At 38.1% G+C, this 12,673-nt stretch overlaps 2 protein-coding genes across 3 annotated transcripts; both read right to left on the bottom strand.

The window, feature by feature from the left end:
• Positions 1-265: 265 nt before the first annotated feature.
• LOC114470843 (transmembrane emp24 domain-containing protein 11) lies at positions 266-4,741 on the bottom strand. Its single transcript, XM_028459176.1, has 5 exons — positions 4,513-4,741; positions 3,010-3,101; positions 1,852-1,977; positions 1,570-1,722; positions 266-415 (listed from the first exon to the last, which is right to left on the bottom strand). The coding sequence occupies exons 1-5, from the start codon at positions 4,640-4,642 to the stop codon at positions 266-268; spliced, it is 651 nt and encodes a 216-aa protein (XP_028314977.1). The 5' UTR covers positions 4,643-4,741.
• Positions 4,742-7,336: 2,595 nt separating this feature from the next.
• On the bottom strand, positions 7,337-12,426 carry spon2b (spondin 2b, extracellular matrix protein). Of its 2 annotated transcripts, XM_028459170.1 has the most exons (7): positions 12,304-12,426; positions 11,603-11,655; positions 11,221-11,485; positions 10,726-10,949; positions 10,107-10,298; positions 9,792-9,981; positions 7,910-8,088 (listed from the first exon to the last, which is right to left on the bottom strand). In XM_028459170.1, exons 3-7 carry the CDS (start codon positions 11,453-11,455, stop codon positions 7,910-7,912), a joined length of 1,020 nt encoding a protein of 339 aa, XP_028314971.1. In that variant the 5' UTR covers positions 11,456-11,485; positions 11,603-11,655; positions 12,304-12,426. The 2 variants fall into 2 exon arrangements, with proteins under 2 accessions (XP_028314972.1, XP_028314971.1); XM_028459171.1 differs by lacking the exon at positions 11,603-11,655 and having other exon boundaries at positions 7,337-8,088; positions 12,304-12,424.
• Between the last annotated feature and the right edge of the window lie 247 nt (positions 12,427-12,673).

Raw genomic sequence — 12,673 nt, forward strand, 5'->3', positions numbered from 1 at the left:
CTACAGAAAAAAACTCCCAAAATTGTAGAATGTTTGTGGCTGGGGTGTCCCAACCTGGTATTAGAGAACAGCAATTTTTCAGGTTAAATAAACGAACCCGGGGAAGGAAATAAAACAAAAAAATCTAAAATAGCTGCTTTGTTTAAAATGACAAAGCCTTTGCTCATTTCTATTTATGTAGTAATTTTAGGATCTAAGCACACAACACAGATAATGTGTGATTCTATTATGAGAAATAAGACAAAAGCCATTGCAAGTTTCATCCTTAGACAAGTTTCTTTAGTATGAAGAATTCTTTGAGGCGTTTCATTTGCCAGAAACCGACTGACAGCAGAATGGAGGTCTGCACTACAGCCCACCACAGCACCTTGCTGTTGGTCTCCTCACCAATCTGACGAAACACCTCCTCCTTCTCCTGCACGGCACAAACAACAAAGACAAACATGAAGTCACTGGGGTTGCTTACTTGGATGTCCTCTAAGACTGGATAGCATATCATATAATACATACTTGATGATGTAGATCAGTGGTTCCCCTTTGCATTTTTGTAAAGGGGATTCTCTCTTAAGTAGCCTCTCCATAGTTTTACATGCTTTTTCATTTGTGGAACAACGGGCTGTCTTAAATCCCTAACATTGGTTTCCTAAGGCTTAACCTACAAATTCAAAACAATGAAATGGAATTTATTGGTAAAAAGAATGCCATGCAATTTTTATGTTATTAATTTATTGTCAGAAGTGTGATGAAATTGTCTCTACGGCATAAAATAATCCTGTTTCAATAAATTACAAGAAAATATAGCATTTCATTGAGCAATAGTACTAATAGTTTCTTTTGAATTTGTCCAAAAATGTGCCAAATGTGGCCCTCAGACTAATTTTGTGCGGCCCCCAAAGTTAAGGCACAAAATGAGTCCATGAAAATACACAAAATGACAGATAAACACAGAAAACTATAGAAAAATACACAAAATGACAACATAAATGAATAAAGACAACAAAAAATACCCAAATATACTCCCAAAAAAACACAAACATGTAAAAAAATAAAAATTAAAAACTACCGGTAAATAACATGCAACAATCTGATAAAATGGCAACAAAAATACACACAATAACTACAAAAACACCCTTTATTATTTCCTGTATTAATGCTCAGATTGGTTATTATTCTAAATGTGGCCCTCAGAACAGACAATCACATTTTTAGGTACTGCTGTGATAAGTAAAATGGTAAATGGACTTGATTTATATAGCGCTTTATCCCCACACTGAAGCAGTCTCAAGGCGCTTTACATAACAGCTCATTCACCCAATCACTCTCACATTCACACACCAGTGGGACAGGACTGCCATGCAAGGCGCTAGTCGACCACTGGGAGCAACTTAGGGTTCAGTGCCTTGCCCAAGGACACTTCGACACATAGTCAGGTACTGGGATCAAACCCCCAACCTCTCGATCAGAAGACGACCCTCTACCACCTGAGCCACGGTCGCCCCCAGTAGCACCTCTCTGATGTGGATTAAAACAAAACCAAGGGTAATGGCAAATAAAATGTGTGAATTTTACCCTCTGGTATTCCTGCTGCCGGATGATGTACATCATCTGATCAATCATGTGGCTGAGACTGTCCTCCAGAATTTCCATGTTGCTTTTAGTCCTATCAGCATGGGGGTCTGGGTCCACGGAGTGCTCTCCCAGCTGAACATCCAGATGTAGCTTCTGTGTGGGAGAAAGTTTGACCACGTTTTTAACATTATATTTAGTAGTGCTTTTATAGAAAGTGCTAGTGTGATTGTTATCCAGTCTTTTTTTTCTTGAGGCGGTCTATATTGTGTCGACAGGTCTCACCAGTCTTTCACCAGCGAAGACAGCGAACCGTGTGGAGTTGGTTTGGAAGCAAAGGTAATGCTGACCAGAAGCGTGAGCTGTGAAGGTAAATTTGCCAAACTTTCCATAGCGTTTGGACATCAGCACCTAGAGAGAGAATGAGAGACTGTTGGTTTGAATCTTCTGGAGTTTTTTAAAGGTATTGTGGAGGATGTTATTTTGGCTTCTGATTCCAGGTGGATCATCTAGACTATTGGTCCTCCTAATTGTCAATCATTCTGACGTGAGGCCATTGTACATGCTCGTCCCCAGCTAGTTTATGCTTGCGGCACATGCGCACTAAAGGTGCGTTCACGCTAGGGCAGCACGATTTTGACTAAAACCTCATTGAGATTGCTCGGGCCAATATTGCAATTGCGATTTGATTTACGATTTTGAACTATTTGAACTTTATTTTTAGATGTTGTTTTTTTTTTTACATTGTATTCCGGATATACAGTTGGCACAAGTTTGCCTTTTCTTATTTATCAGTGGCTTTACAGTCCTTATGTCGACAGTGTTACTAATTAACGTTCCTTATTTTAATCTAGTAGCATTGTGCTTCTTTGTCTTTAATCATTTTTTGGGGTTATAAGAATTTGTGTCCATTGTTTAATAATTGAATTGTAGAACCCCGAATTGTAATCAAATCAACTCGTGAGGTTCCTTAGTTGGCACACCCCTAATATAATGGGCTACTTCACCATATTGGTGTCATTTTATGCACCAAAGGGTTGATTTTAACATTTGTACAGTGATTGAGAGGAGAAATTAAAATGTCGAGATATATATTCTACATCGTGATTTAGCCTAAAAATATTCAGGTATTGGTTTTAAGCCATATCATGCAGGCCTATATACAGTATATATATCATTTGTATATCAATGATCTTATTTCACATATAGTTGCCTTTCGTAAAGCAACTGTGTGACGATTGTGTTTTGGTCTGAATTTTTAATTAGCTTGAATTAGTCACTGAGAGCATCTGTTAAGATGATTAAAACTGATGTAAAACCAAAAATAGCTACAATTAGACCAGCCTGGTTTTACAAAATGAGTGAGCAGACCCTTTTAAAAGTCTATAGTGAACATTGAGGGTTTAAGTGAAAAAAAAAAAAGCTTTACTTTGGAGACATTACCTCATAGTTTGGGTCTTTGACAGTTGCAGTGACACCAAAGTGAGGAGAGTGGGTTGGAATTCTCTTATCCCAGGGCTCCAACAAGAAATGCCCTGATGATACATATGAGAGCAGACACATACAGACCTGTTCAGTGTTTAATACGACACTAATCATTTTGGTTAAATCTTAGCAAGTAATTGGATGAAATGGGAATAATACTGTTTTTGTTTGAGTCGTCATCAGGGATGTCAGACTCATTATCACTCAGGGTCCAAATACGGAGCTTTTTGATCTCAAGTGGGCCACAGATTTTAGATGGGAAATAAAAGAGCAATTTTAACATTTTTGGCCCTTCTTTAAGCTTCAATGTATAAATGATAAATATAGTATGTAAGGCACCTACCGGTACAACATTCATGTGGTAAATGACGGATATCAGTGACTGTAGAATCTTCACTTCAAAAATATTTGATTTTATGAACAATTTTTGTGTAATTCAGAAGATTTTTGGGTATTTTGTGTAAAATCTGCTGGATTTCATAAAAATCGAGAGCTCTTGACAATAAGCATTTAAAATTGCAGTCATTATATGGTCATGGGGAAAAATGTGAGCCTCTACATAATATTGGAAAGTTTCATTAAATTTGTAAATCTGGGAGGACAGAGATATCTACAACTGAATTAGTTGGTAATTAACACAGTGTTAATGTTTTCTCTGTTATTTTTACATTTTCCTGCGGGACGAGTTTGATCCTCTACTCTCGAACACATGTGTCAAACTCGAGGCCTGGGTGCCAAATATGGCTGTTTGTAGCATCCAATTCGGCCCATAGGAAAAAACTAAAATGACAAAGAAAACATAATTATGTAAATTACCAAGTAATTCAAATGTAGATGTCTCAGTCTCTCCAAATACACAAATTCGATGAAACTCCCCAATATTGGCATGGTCGCAGTCATTTTTAATTGTAAACTGTTAAAAGAACTCTACATTTTTCCAAAAATACTGAAGTTTCCCTCAAATTATTTCACAGATTTCTCCAAAATCAAATAACATTTGGTCACAAAATCAAGGAAATTTAAGTGAAGCTCTTGCAGCGACTGATATCAGTCATTTATTGCTTTATGTATCATTTATATGTGAAAGTGCAAACTAGTGCACAATTGGTCCAGATTTGGCCCCTGAACTAACGTGAGTTTGACACCCCTCCTCTAAAATGCTGGATTTGGGCACCTGTGATCTGCATCAAAGGTTTTATCGGTAGATGTTGGTCACAAGATGGTATTAACCTTAAATGTATTGAAATACCTGTACACGAAAATTTCTTTACCAATTGTTACCTGTGAACTCAAGACAGGAAATACTTTAGTAATGCACAATGGGATGTTATATATACACAAATGACTCTATTATCCTTTGGTTGATGATCTGATTTGAGGAAAATAACTTTAAAAAGAAGATTGTACTCTCAAGTAACAACACTCAATTGTCTAGTTCTAGTTTCTATGTGTACAACTCACCAGTGACCAGTGTGTGTTCAGGAATCTCCTCAATGATACATTTTTCCTCCTGCTCTCCAAGATCAAAATACATGGCTGCTGCCAACACGAGGTAACAGTACAGGAGAAAGCCGACTGCTCCCAAACCCATTTCAGCGTAGCTACGAGTGACGAGATTTCAAAACACCTGAAACTTATCAAATGTGTGGCTTTAAAAGCTGAGGTGTTTTTCAGCCACTAACACCCAACATTGAAGGTGAAAAGCAAATGAGGAGAAGGCTGCATGGGTGTGGGAAACTCACAGGTGGTATTTGGTGTGAAGAAGCATTTCTGGTCATTTTGTGACTGGTTAGTGTGGGAACCAATAGCAAAGCGGCCCTCGTGTAAACAAAGGTGAACATAAGTATGCACTTTTTACCGTGAAACAGTGGAACGTCCTCTTCCAACCCTTTCAAGATGCATGGACGATTTATGTTTTTTTTTTTTTTAACTTGCTAGTTTATTTATTTTGAGTCGTTTCACACAATTGTCCTGTTTGCTCTTGTCGCTGCAAAACTCAGATAGTAATGAATTCTACAGGATTTGTCCTAAATCACTGCAGTTTTTTTTATTACACAGGGAACCAGGGTTCAATTTCTTTTCTGATTTATGCTTGTTTTTGTCTTGAATTTTTGCACAAAATGCCTTGAGATAACTGTGTGGTGTTTGCCCACACTATACTGGCCTATACTATCGCTACTTTGAAAATTAGCCTTCTTACTTGCATTGTAACGTATATCGATGTATCACTAAAGTCTGATTTAGTGATTATCATTCTTGTTTCCAAACGCTTTAGAGTAAATCGTTGCAGCAATAAATACGATAAATCACCCGCATCCTCCACCCTCCACCACTGGTGGTGGTGGATTGTGTTTGAACGTAAAGTTATCCGAAATAATAGTGATAAGTAGGTTTTAAGTTTAGCCTTAAAGGTGGAAAGAGTTGCAGCCTCCCGTACTAAGACTAGGAGCTGGTTCCAAAGGCGAGGAGCCTGGTAGCTGAACGCTCTGCCTCTTGTTCTACTTCTAGACATGTTTGGAACTTCCAGTAGACCAGCAAACTGAGAGCGGAGTGTTCTGCCTGGACAATAGGGCACTATTCTGCCAGGAAATATCCACCAGCTTTTTAATTTTGCTCATTTTCTCAGTGGATGACTTGTCCTTTCTGCCATGCTAATAATAAACAATTGAAAGTTGTATTGCCATGAAGGTGATTCATAAAAGTGTGTAAAATGCCAGGTAAAACACTGAACGTTTGTATTAACAGTGTTTCCCTGCTATTAGTGACTCTCCTTTACACAATAGCATTCAACAGCTCACACCAATAAACCACAAAGTATCTGATCATGAATGCTGCGTTCAACTACCGTACATTGTCAACGTTTGATAAAATATTTATGATAGAACAAACACTTTGTGGGTATGGCCACCTTTAGCATACTCCCTGGAAATGGCATAAACCTGTATTAATGTGTGTAAACCATACAGGTTGGTATTGACAATGACATGTATGAGGAAGAGTATATATATTTTTTACAGTAGCAACTTCAGAGCTATTTGTGAAAAATGTAAATATTAGGGGAGGGAAAAATATTGATTGAAGATATATTGTATTTTTTTTTTCTGTTGTGATGCCTGAATTTTATATTTCTCCTCAGAATCAATATACAGTATATTCATTAAATGCTAATATTATTTTTACCATGTGTACTTGTCATAGTCCAGTGCACTTTCATATGCATTTGAAGTAAATGTCAGTCGGATTGACCTGTACCACGTTTCGTTCATGTGTGGTTTGAATAAATGTCAGTGACTTAATTTTTTGGGAATTATGACTCATTATTTCTTGAAGTGTATGATTCAACATTTGTTTTGAATAAGGAAAATACATTTGTGATAATCGTTTCTATTAAATTGCAAAAAATCTGAGTCACAATATGAATCAAATCGGCACCCAAGAATTGTGATTAATATGGAATCGGGATAAAATCTAGAGTCTCTTTCCACTGATGCAAAAGCATCTGTTTAAGGATTTGAGTTTAAGTGGTTACTCCAATGATTTGGAGTCCATCTAGATTGTATCCATACCTTAATAAAATAATCCTACAGGAAGTTGCACAAAGCTCCAATAAAGATCTTGCACTTGCTAACCTTTTGCTGAAAGGCAGGAGTGTATGAGCCCATGAATAGAGCCTTTTTGAAGCAAAATCAAGATGTAGTGAGGTGATTTTGAGTTGACTAAGTTCAATGTATTTGGAATTTGAGTGGGAATGGTAATCTGTGTAATATAATATCTGTCATGTGTTTATCTTAAATGAGTTCCCTGTGGAAGAAAACGTCCCACACAGAAAATTAACGCCTCCCACATTTAAGATCTGCTAAAGTTTTTATCCTACAGCAAGCAGGGATTCAGGTGTCCCCTCCCACATCTTAGTAGTTTCACAGACAATGTGAACATATAGTAAAGACTAAATCAACACATCTATCAGACCCAGATGTATTTTTTACCTCATTTGAAAGCAGTAGAAACTGTATTTTTATTTTCAAAATAGGCACTTCCGTTTTAGAGATTACCCTACCTAGAACTTTATAACAACTATATTTGACTCTCCTCAAACTCAGATCCTTATTTGCCCCTTTTTTCTGTTACTGATAAATCTAAGACATGAAATTAAAAAAAGTTCTTCATCACATGTACTAACAAGTGACGAAATTGAAAAAAGTCGCTCAAAAAACATTTAAATAGAAATAAAAAGTGTACACCAGACGTACAGTTTTGTATTATTTTTATTATTCATTTGTGTGTGTTTTTTTTTACAAAATCATTATTTTATACATTGAGATAGCATTCAGACAACTTCAAGACTTACAATTCTTAATTTCCATATTTGCAATACTGTACAAAACAGGTTAAATCCTGTCAGTAAATATATACATCTCTTGGTTTTTTTCTTAACCCTGTGGCCAAACTTCATGTCCTTATGTAAAGTGATTTTGATAAAGCTCAATAACATTATTAATGTGTTTTCAATAACACTTTTGGGAATGTTTAAAACCACCATATCACCATATTTATTCACTATTCTGATAGCCTGCCAAAACAGATTTGGTGTCTACTGACTATTGTGCCAAACTACACCTCCCCAGAGCTGTCAGGTCAACCAGGATAGTTTGAAGAATGAGATTTTACACAATATTATTTCTACTGTATAGCAAGGGAAGAGTCAGTCCTGTGGGTCATGTTATTCCTCGTTTACATACACTGCAGACCTTTTGTGGTTATTTGTCCGTCTTCGTCCCTTCCTCCCTCTCCTCCCTTTCCTCTCCTTCTTATGTGACCTCTCCTTCCTCTCTCTTCTCCTCCAATGTTCCTGGCCTAGTCATAAACAGTTGTCCTGGAAGCACTTCCTCTCCTCCTCCAGGAGCGGACAGGCAGCTCCGTTGTTAGCCGGGTGCAGCAGGATGTAGCGCGTGCGATGCTGCACACCCGACTCTCCGCACTTGCCTTTACACAAGCCCCATGGAGACCAAAGAGACACCTCACAGTCCAGAGGAGTGTCTGCACAGAGGAGAAGAACGTTATGTAATCAGCTTGATGGTGTTTTACCTTATTTCTGATATATTTCACTTTTAAAGTGCAGATTCTGGATTCTAGAATCATTATCACGTTGAATTGTCCCTCGGGCTAAAAGATGGTAGTAACATGAGATTTATTATTTGAGAGTAGCATGGGAGCTGTGTCTCAGATATGGGAAGGATGTAAATTTTGGGATGTATCATCAGTAGTGTTCCTTTGAATCAGGGGGTGTTTCAGCTTTTTTAACACCCTCATTAAAGGTGGCCAGCTACAGGGTCCCTGACATTTCATTTCAGACATTAAATTATAACTATTCTTACCATCAGTCATTATGTTTTGGCATATCTACATAATGAGACCCCTGCTAAAAGCTAGTTGCTAATGAAATTAAGAATTGGGCTTTTTCTTGTTGATTGCAGGGGCAGAAGTTAGTTATTTAAATGCAGTTTTTAGCATTACATTTTCTTACCATTTATTATAAAACCCATTGGCATGCATGTAAGAGAGAAACTCAAATAATATTGCTAAGAATATGGTAAAATATTTGTGGTCAATGTAACTGTTTGGTTTGTAATAATTTTGCATTACTGTGTAATATGAAGGCTCAGGGAGGATTAAAAGAAGAATAAACAGTAAACACACGGATTGTCTTTGTTGGAGCACTGGGATAAGGCATCAAACTACTTTTTGACTCAGCTTTTCTTTTGTTGACGCATCGTCAAGGAGACGTCCTTGGTGTGTGATGCTGACGTGATGCTGACGTGATGATGTCTTTACCATCACTCTGCACTGAGTTGAATTGCTGCACTGTCAGCTTTGTCAGTATTACATGCTATCTGTCTCTCCTTCCCTTGTAAAGCCATCTATTTAGGATTTTTGTGGTAAGTTGTGTTTTTGTAAAAGGTTATTTTTCCCTATTTTCCTATTTTTTGCTATTTGATTGCTATAATGTTGGCTTCACTCGAAGTCTGACACGCACTTCATCTGTCTGCTCACAATTTACTATTGCTTCATCTTTTCCTTTTTCCATGATGTGCTGGTATTCTTCCATACCGTTAGGCCTAATAATACCTAGAAATCTGTACAACAAGAGGTCTTAAATAGTCTGGGAGCCAGCATCAATTAAATCCATGTCCTCACTCTAAATTTAAATCCCGTTAAACCACATCCATCTGTGTCTCATTTGGGGAATGGCTTAAATCCACTGTTACAAAATTTCCACATAGTTTTCTCCAAAGTGACTTATTCACTTTCTCCGTTCATCATGTTTAAACCCTTTCACTGGATGTTACTAGTATTTGCAGTGTTTTCTGGTGCCCTTTTCTTTGTGACAACTAATAGGATAATTGTGTGTGGTTTGTAAATGTAAATTTAACATGTGTTTTAGCAGGAGTCAATGAAACACACACGATTCCTGTCTCAGTTAGTGACTCGTTTATTTTGTTATAGTATTAATGGATCATTCATTCTAATAATCGATTAAACAAAGTTTTTTAACAGTGAAGCAAGCTGTACATCAGTGCAAAAGACAAACGTTTTCAAGTTGTACTAGTTTTGGTTAACTGTTTTCAACAATAATCAATACTAAGTGTTTTGTTATTAGATAAACAACATTTTAGAAAAAAAAATCTTTAAAATATTCAAAAAGTAAATATAAATCTGGATGTTTGTGTCATCAGGCTTACTTATGAGCGTGTCTTCTTCAATCTCATTTCCTGTTGGTAGTTGGTTGGACTGGGTGGGCTCCAGTGGCAGGCTGATTATCTGATTAGTCTTCTTTATTTTGGTCAATGTGACTTTAGCAATGGGCGGCAGGTGCTTCAGGCGGGGGTAGAAGAAGGAATTGGCAGGGTGGTTGGGAAAGGAGGAGGTGATCTATAAAGAGGGGAAATGGAAAAAGAAGAACAGCTGATGAATGGGGATTTACACTTAATTTAAGTCTATGAGTTAACATATCAATACACTGCACCAATAGAAGCTTATCTTTGATTCTGACATACCTGTGAGATTTTGTCCTGTGGGATGGTCTCAAAATTGGGAGAAGAGAAGGTAAAACCACTGTCAGTTCCAGCATCATATGGATAAAGCTCCAGTGTCACGCTGTCCCTCCAGTGGTCGCCATCGCACAGGTCAATGCTGTCCACGCCCACAAACCAGTCCGGGCTTGGAATGAGACGAACAATGAACGACAACTGCAGATGGAGGAAGTAAAATGTAGAAAAGGGGTTCAGATAACGGAGAGAAAATAAGAGACATGAGCTAGAGATATAAAACATGGTCAGATAAGCAATGGGTGGGTTTTATTACATGATTTATTTAGACATGAGAAGACCAATGCAATGCAATGCAAACTAAAACTGTCAGATATATTGTAATAATAAAATAAATACAAGAATACTTATATTAACTGTTTTCCAGTGTGACGAACTGGCCCATAATCAGGAAACATGTCAAGAAGCTTGACAAAGCTACTAAATTTACTGGGATTTAAAACATTGAGTACATTTTTTCCCCCCCAATGTCATCACCTCATTACAGTATATTTACTGCCTTGTCACCATAAACTCTCCCATGTGCTCATTTGCACTCACCGAAACATTAGCAAGCAGTGGGACTTACATAGGAGTGCCTGGCAAAGACCTCAAACTCGGTGTCCATCTGTCTTGTGCCTCCCGCAACAGCGGGAGCGGACAGAAGCCCATAAACGCTCTGGATTCGTTCGCCGGCCATCTCCACTTCCTTCATCAGCGTCCAGGCCTCACCTCTCTCTGCAAACTCCCTCACTCCGTTGCTGGCAAACTCATTACGTTGCCACATGTGGAAGTCATAGCTGTGCGTCACACCTAAGAGCACGATGAAGAAATCAGAAGTAGTTGTGGCAGCAGGTCCTAGTCTGCTGCAATAGTCATTTGTTCTTTATAGTTCTCTGCAATCGTTCTTAAGTTGCGTAAATAGTATTTTTAATCATTGACTAATGCATATATTTTGTTTCCCACAAAGGAGTTGTTGTTTTCCAGACGGTTTAGCTAAGTTCTATGCACTTTATGCTACATAAACATCAGGTACCATCTCAATTATTCATGAATTCTTCTTGGCTTTGTGTTTTGCACTTACCAATGAGACTGGACCACTGTGCAGGAGGGCGGTAGATTGGATACTGCTTGGGGAAAGCTGCCTGGCTCCATTTACCACTGAATTTTAGACTGTACTGGGCCGTGTCTGAGGCAGTACACATGGGGACATCAGTAGGGACGGGCATGGAAGGAACACCACGACTTATCGTCATCAATACGAGGATCAGCCGGTAGAGTGCCTCAGAGAAGGAGCAAAGGGTCTGTGTGGACTTCATGATGAAGGGGGTTTGTTTGTGGTGGATGACCTATGAGAGAAAGATTTTTAAGGAGGCAGAAAATAGTAACTGTTGACATTTGTGTCAAGCCAAGTCATGAGGTGCAAGTATTAAATTTCATTCCAATTCACACATCTTAACACTCACTTTACTACTTTATTGTTCCAACCGCAGCTGCCCCAAGTGAAATTCTCTAAGAACTGCCAAAGAGGATTAATGGACACTTAGTTTGACTATGTCACAGGGCAAAAATGCTCTGCAGTGTATTCATGTAATTTGTGGCCTGATTTAGTTTTATTTCTCTAAGGTTTTACTTTTACATGGGAAGAATATCATGTCTGGCCAGACCATCGCCTTTTTATAAGTCAGAGGAATTTTTCCCCCTCATTGTCCTTTATTGTTTTCCACTGTATTGTTTGAGACGGCCATTAGTTAGGATTCAACCAATCAGAGTGGGACTCGTTAATGATGGAAAAAAACTTGCTAAGCTGTTCTTCTGAATTATTTTAATGAATCTTTCTACAATTCTTTCTAAATTATTTTATTTATTTATTTTACGTCAGAATTATTGCCTATTACAGGTGTGTGTCTGTGTGTGTGTGTGTGTGTGTGTGTGTGTGTGTGTGTGTGTGTGTGTGTGTGTGTGTAAAAACAATTAGTTCTAATGTAATGATAATGATTATAATAAAGCGTAGTAAAAATACTTTAGTATTAGTTATAATTCCTTGTACAAATGGCCTATTGCATGGATCAATCCATGCAGATGATGAGAAGCAGTTTTTCAGCTGCATTATTTCAGTAGTTTGCCTGTATGTGTGAAGTAATATGTTGTTAAAGAAACTACTCACTGGTTTTGGCTGAGGGTTCCAGAGCAATGAAGGGTTGAAGCAGATGATTGGAGAGGAGGAGAAGGGGAGAGGAGAGCGGTGGATGTGGCTGCCAGGACGAATGACTGCAAGGCTCCATCTGTTCTTCTGCCTATTTATGTTTTCTAGGAGCCTTACCCCCTCTCTTTCCTCCCCCTTTGCCCTCCCCCCTCCATGCCCGTCTTGCTCCACAATATTTCTTTGACTCTTTTTTCATGCAGTCTTTCTCAGAATCTGGCAGTTTGCTTATTGGTTACTTTCCTGTCCCAGTTTTGGCTTTGGCTCTCTCTCCTGCACTTCCCTTCTTTTTTACTCCTTCTCTTATTGATAAGCCTATGATGGGGTAATGTTT

This window comes from Gouania willdenowi, chromosome 10 (genome assembly GCF_900634775.1).
Source record: "Gouania willdenowi chromosome 10, fGouWil2.1, whole genome shotgun sequence".
Taxonomy (NCBI): domain Eukaryota; kingdom Metazoa; phylum Chordata; class Actinopteri; order Blenniiformes; family Gobiesocidae; genus Gouania; species Gouania willdenowi.

What these genes read in the sequence shown, in the direction of transcription:
- LOC114470843 (XM_028459176.1), bottom strand. Translation starts at nt 4,642, where the DNA reads ATGGGTTTGGGAGCAGTCGGCTTTCTCCTGTACTGTTACCTCGTGTTG. An exon ending in TGAACACACACTGGTCACTG is followed by an intron (nt 3,102 to 4,512) that starts GTGAGTTGTACA and finishes ATGTATCATCAG; the next exon opens with GGCATTTCTTGTTGGAGCCC. An exon ending in TCAAAGACCCAAACTATGAG is followed by an intron (nt 1,978 to 3,009) that starts GTAATGTCTCCA and finishes TTCTCTCTCTAG; the next exon opens with GTGCTGATGTCCAAACGCTA.
- spon2b (XM_028459171.1), bottom strand. Translation starts at nt 11,455, where the DNA reads ATGAAGTCCACACAGACCCTTTGCTCCTTCTCTGAGGCACTCTACCGG. An exon ending in ACAGTGGTCCAGTCTCATTG is followed by an intron (nt 10,950 to 11,220) that starts GTAAGTGCAAAA and finishes TCGTGCTCTTAG; the next exon opens with GTGTGACGCACAGCTATGAC. An exon ending in TGAAGAAGACACGCTCATAA is followed by an intron (nt 8,089 to 9,791) that starts GTAAGCCTGATG and finishes TCCTCTGTGCAG; the next exon opens with ACACTCCTCTGGACTGTGAG.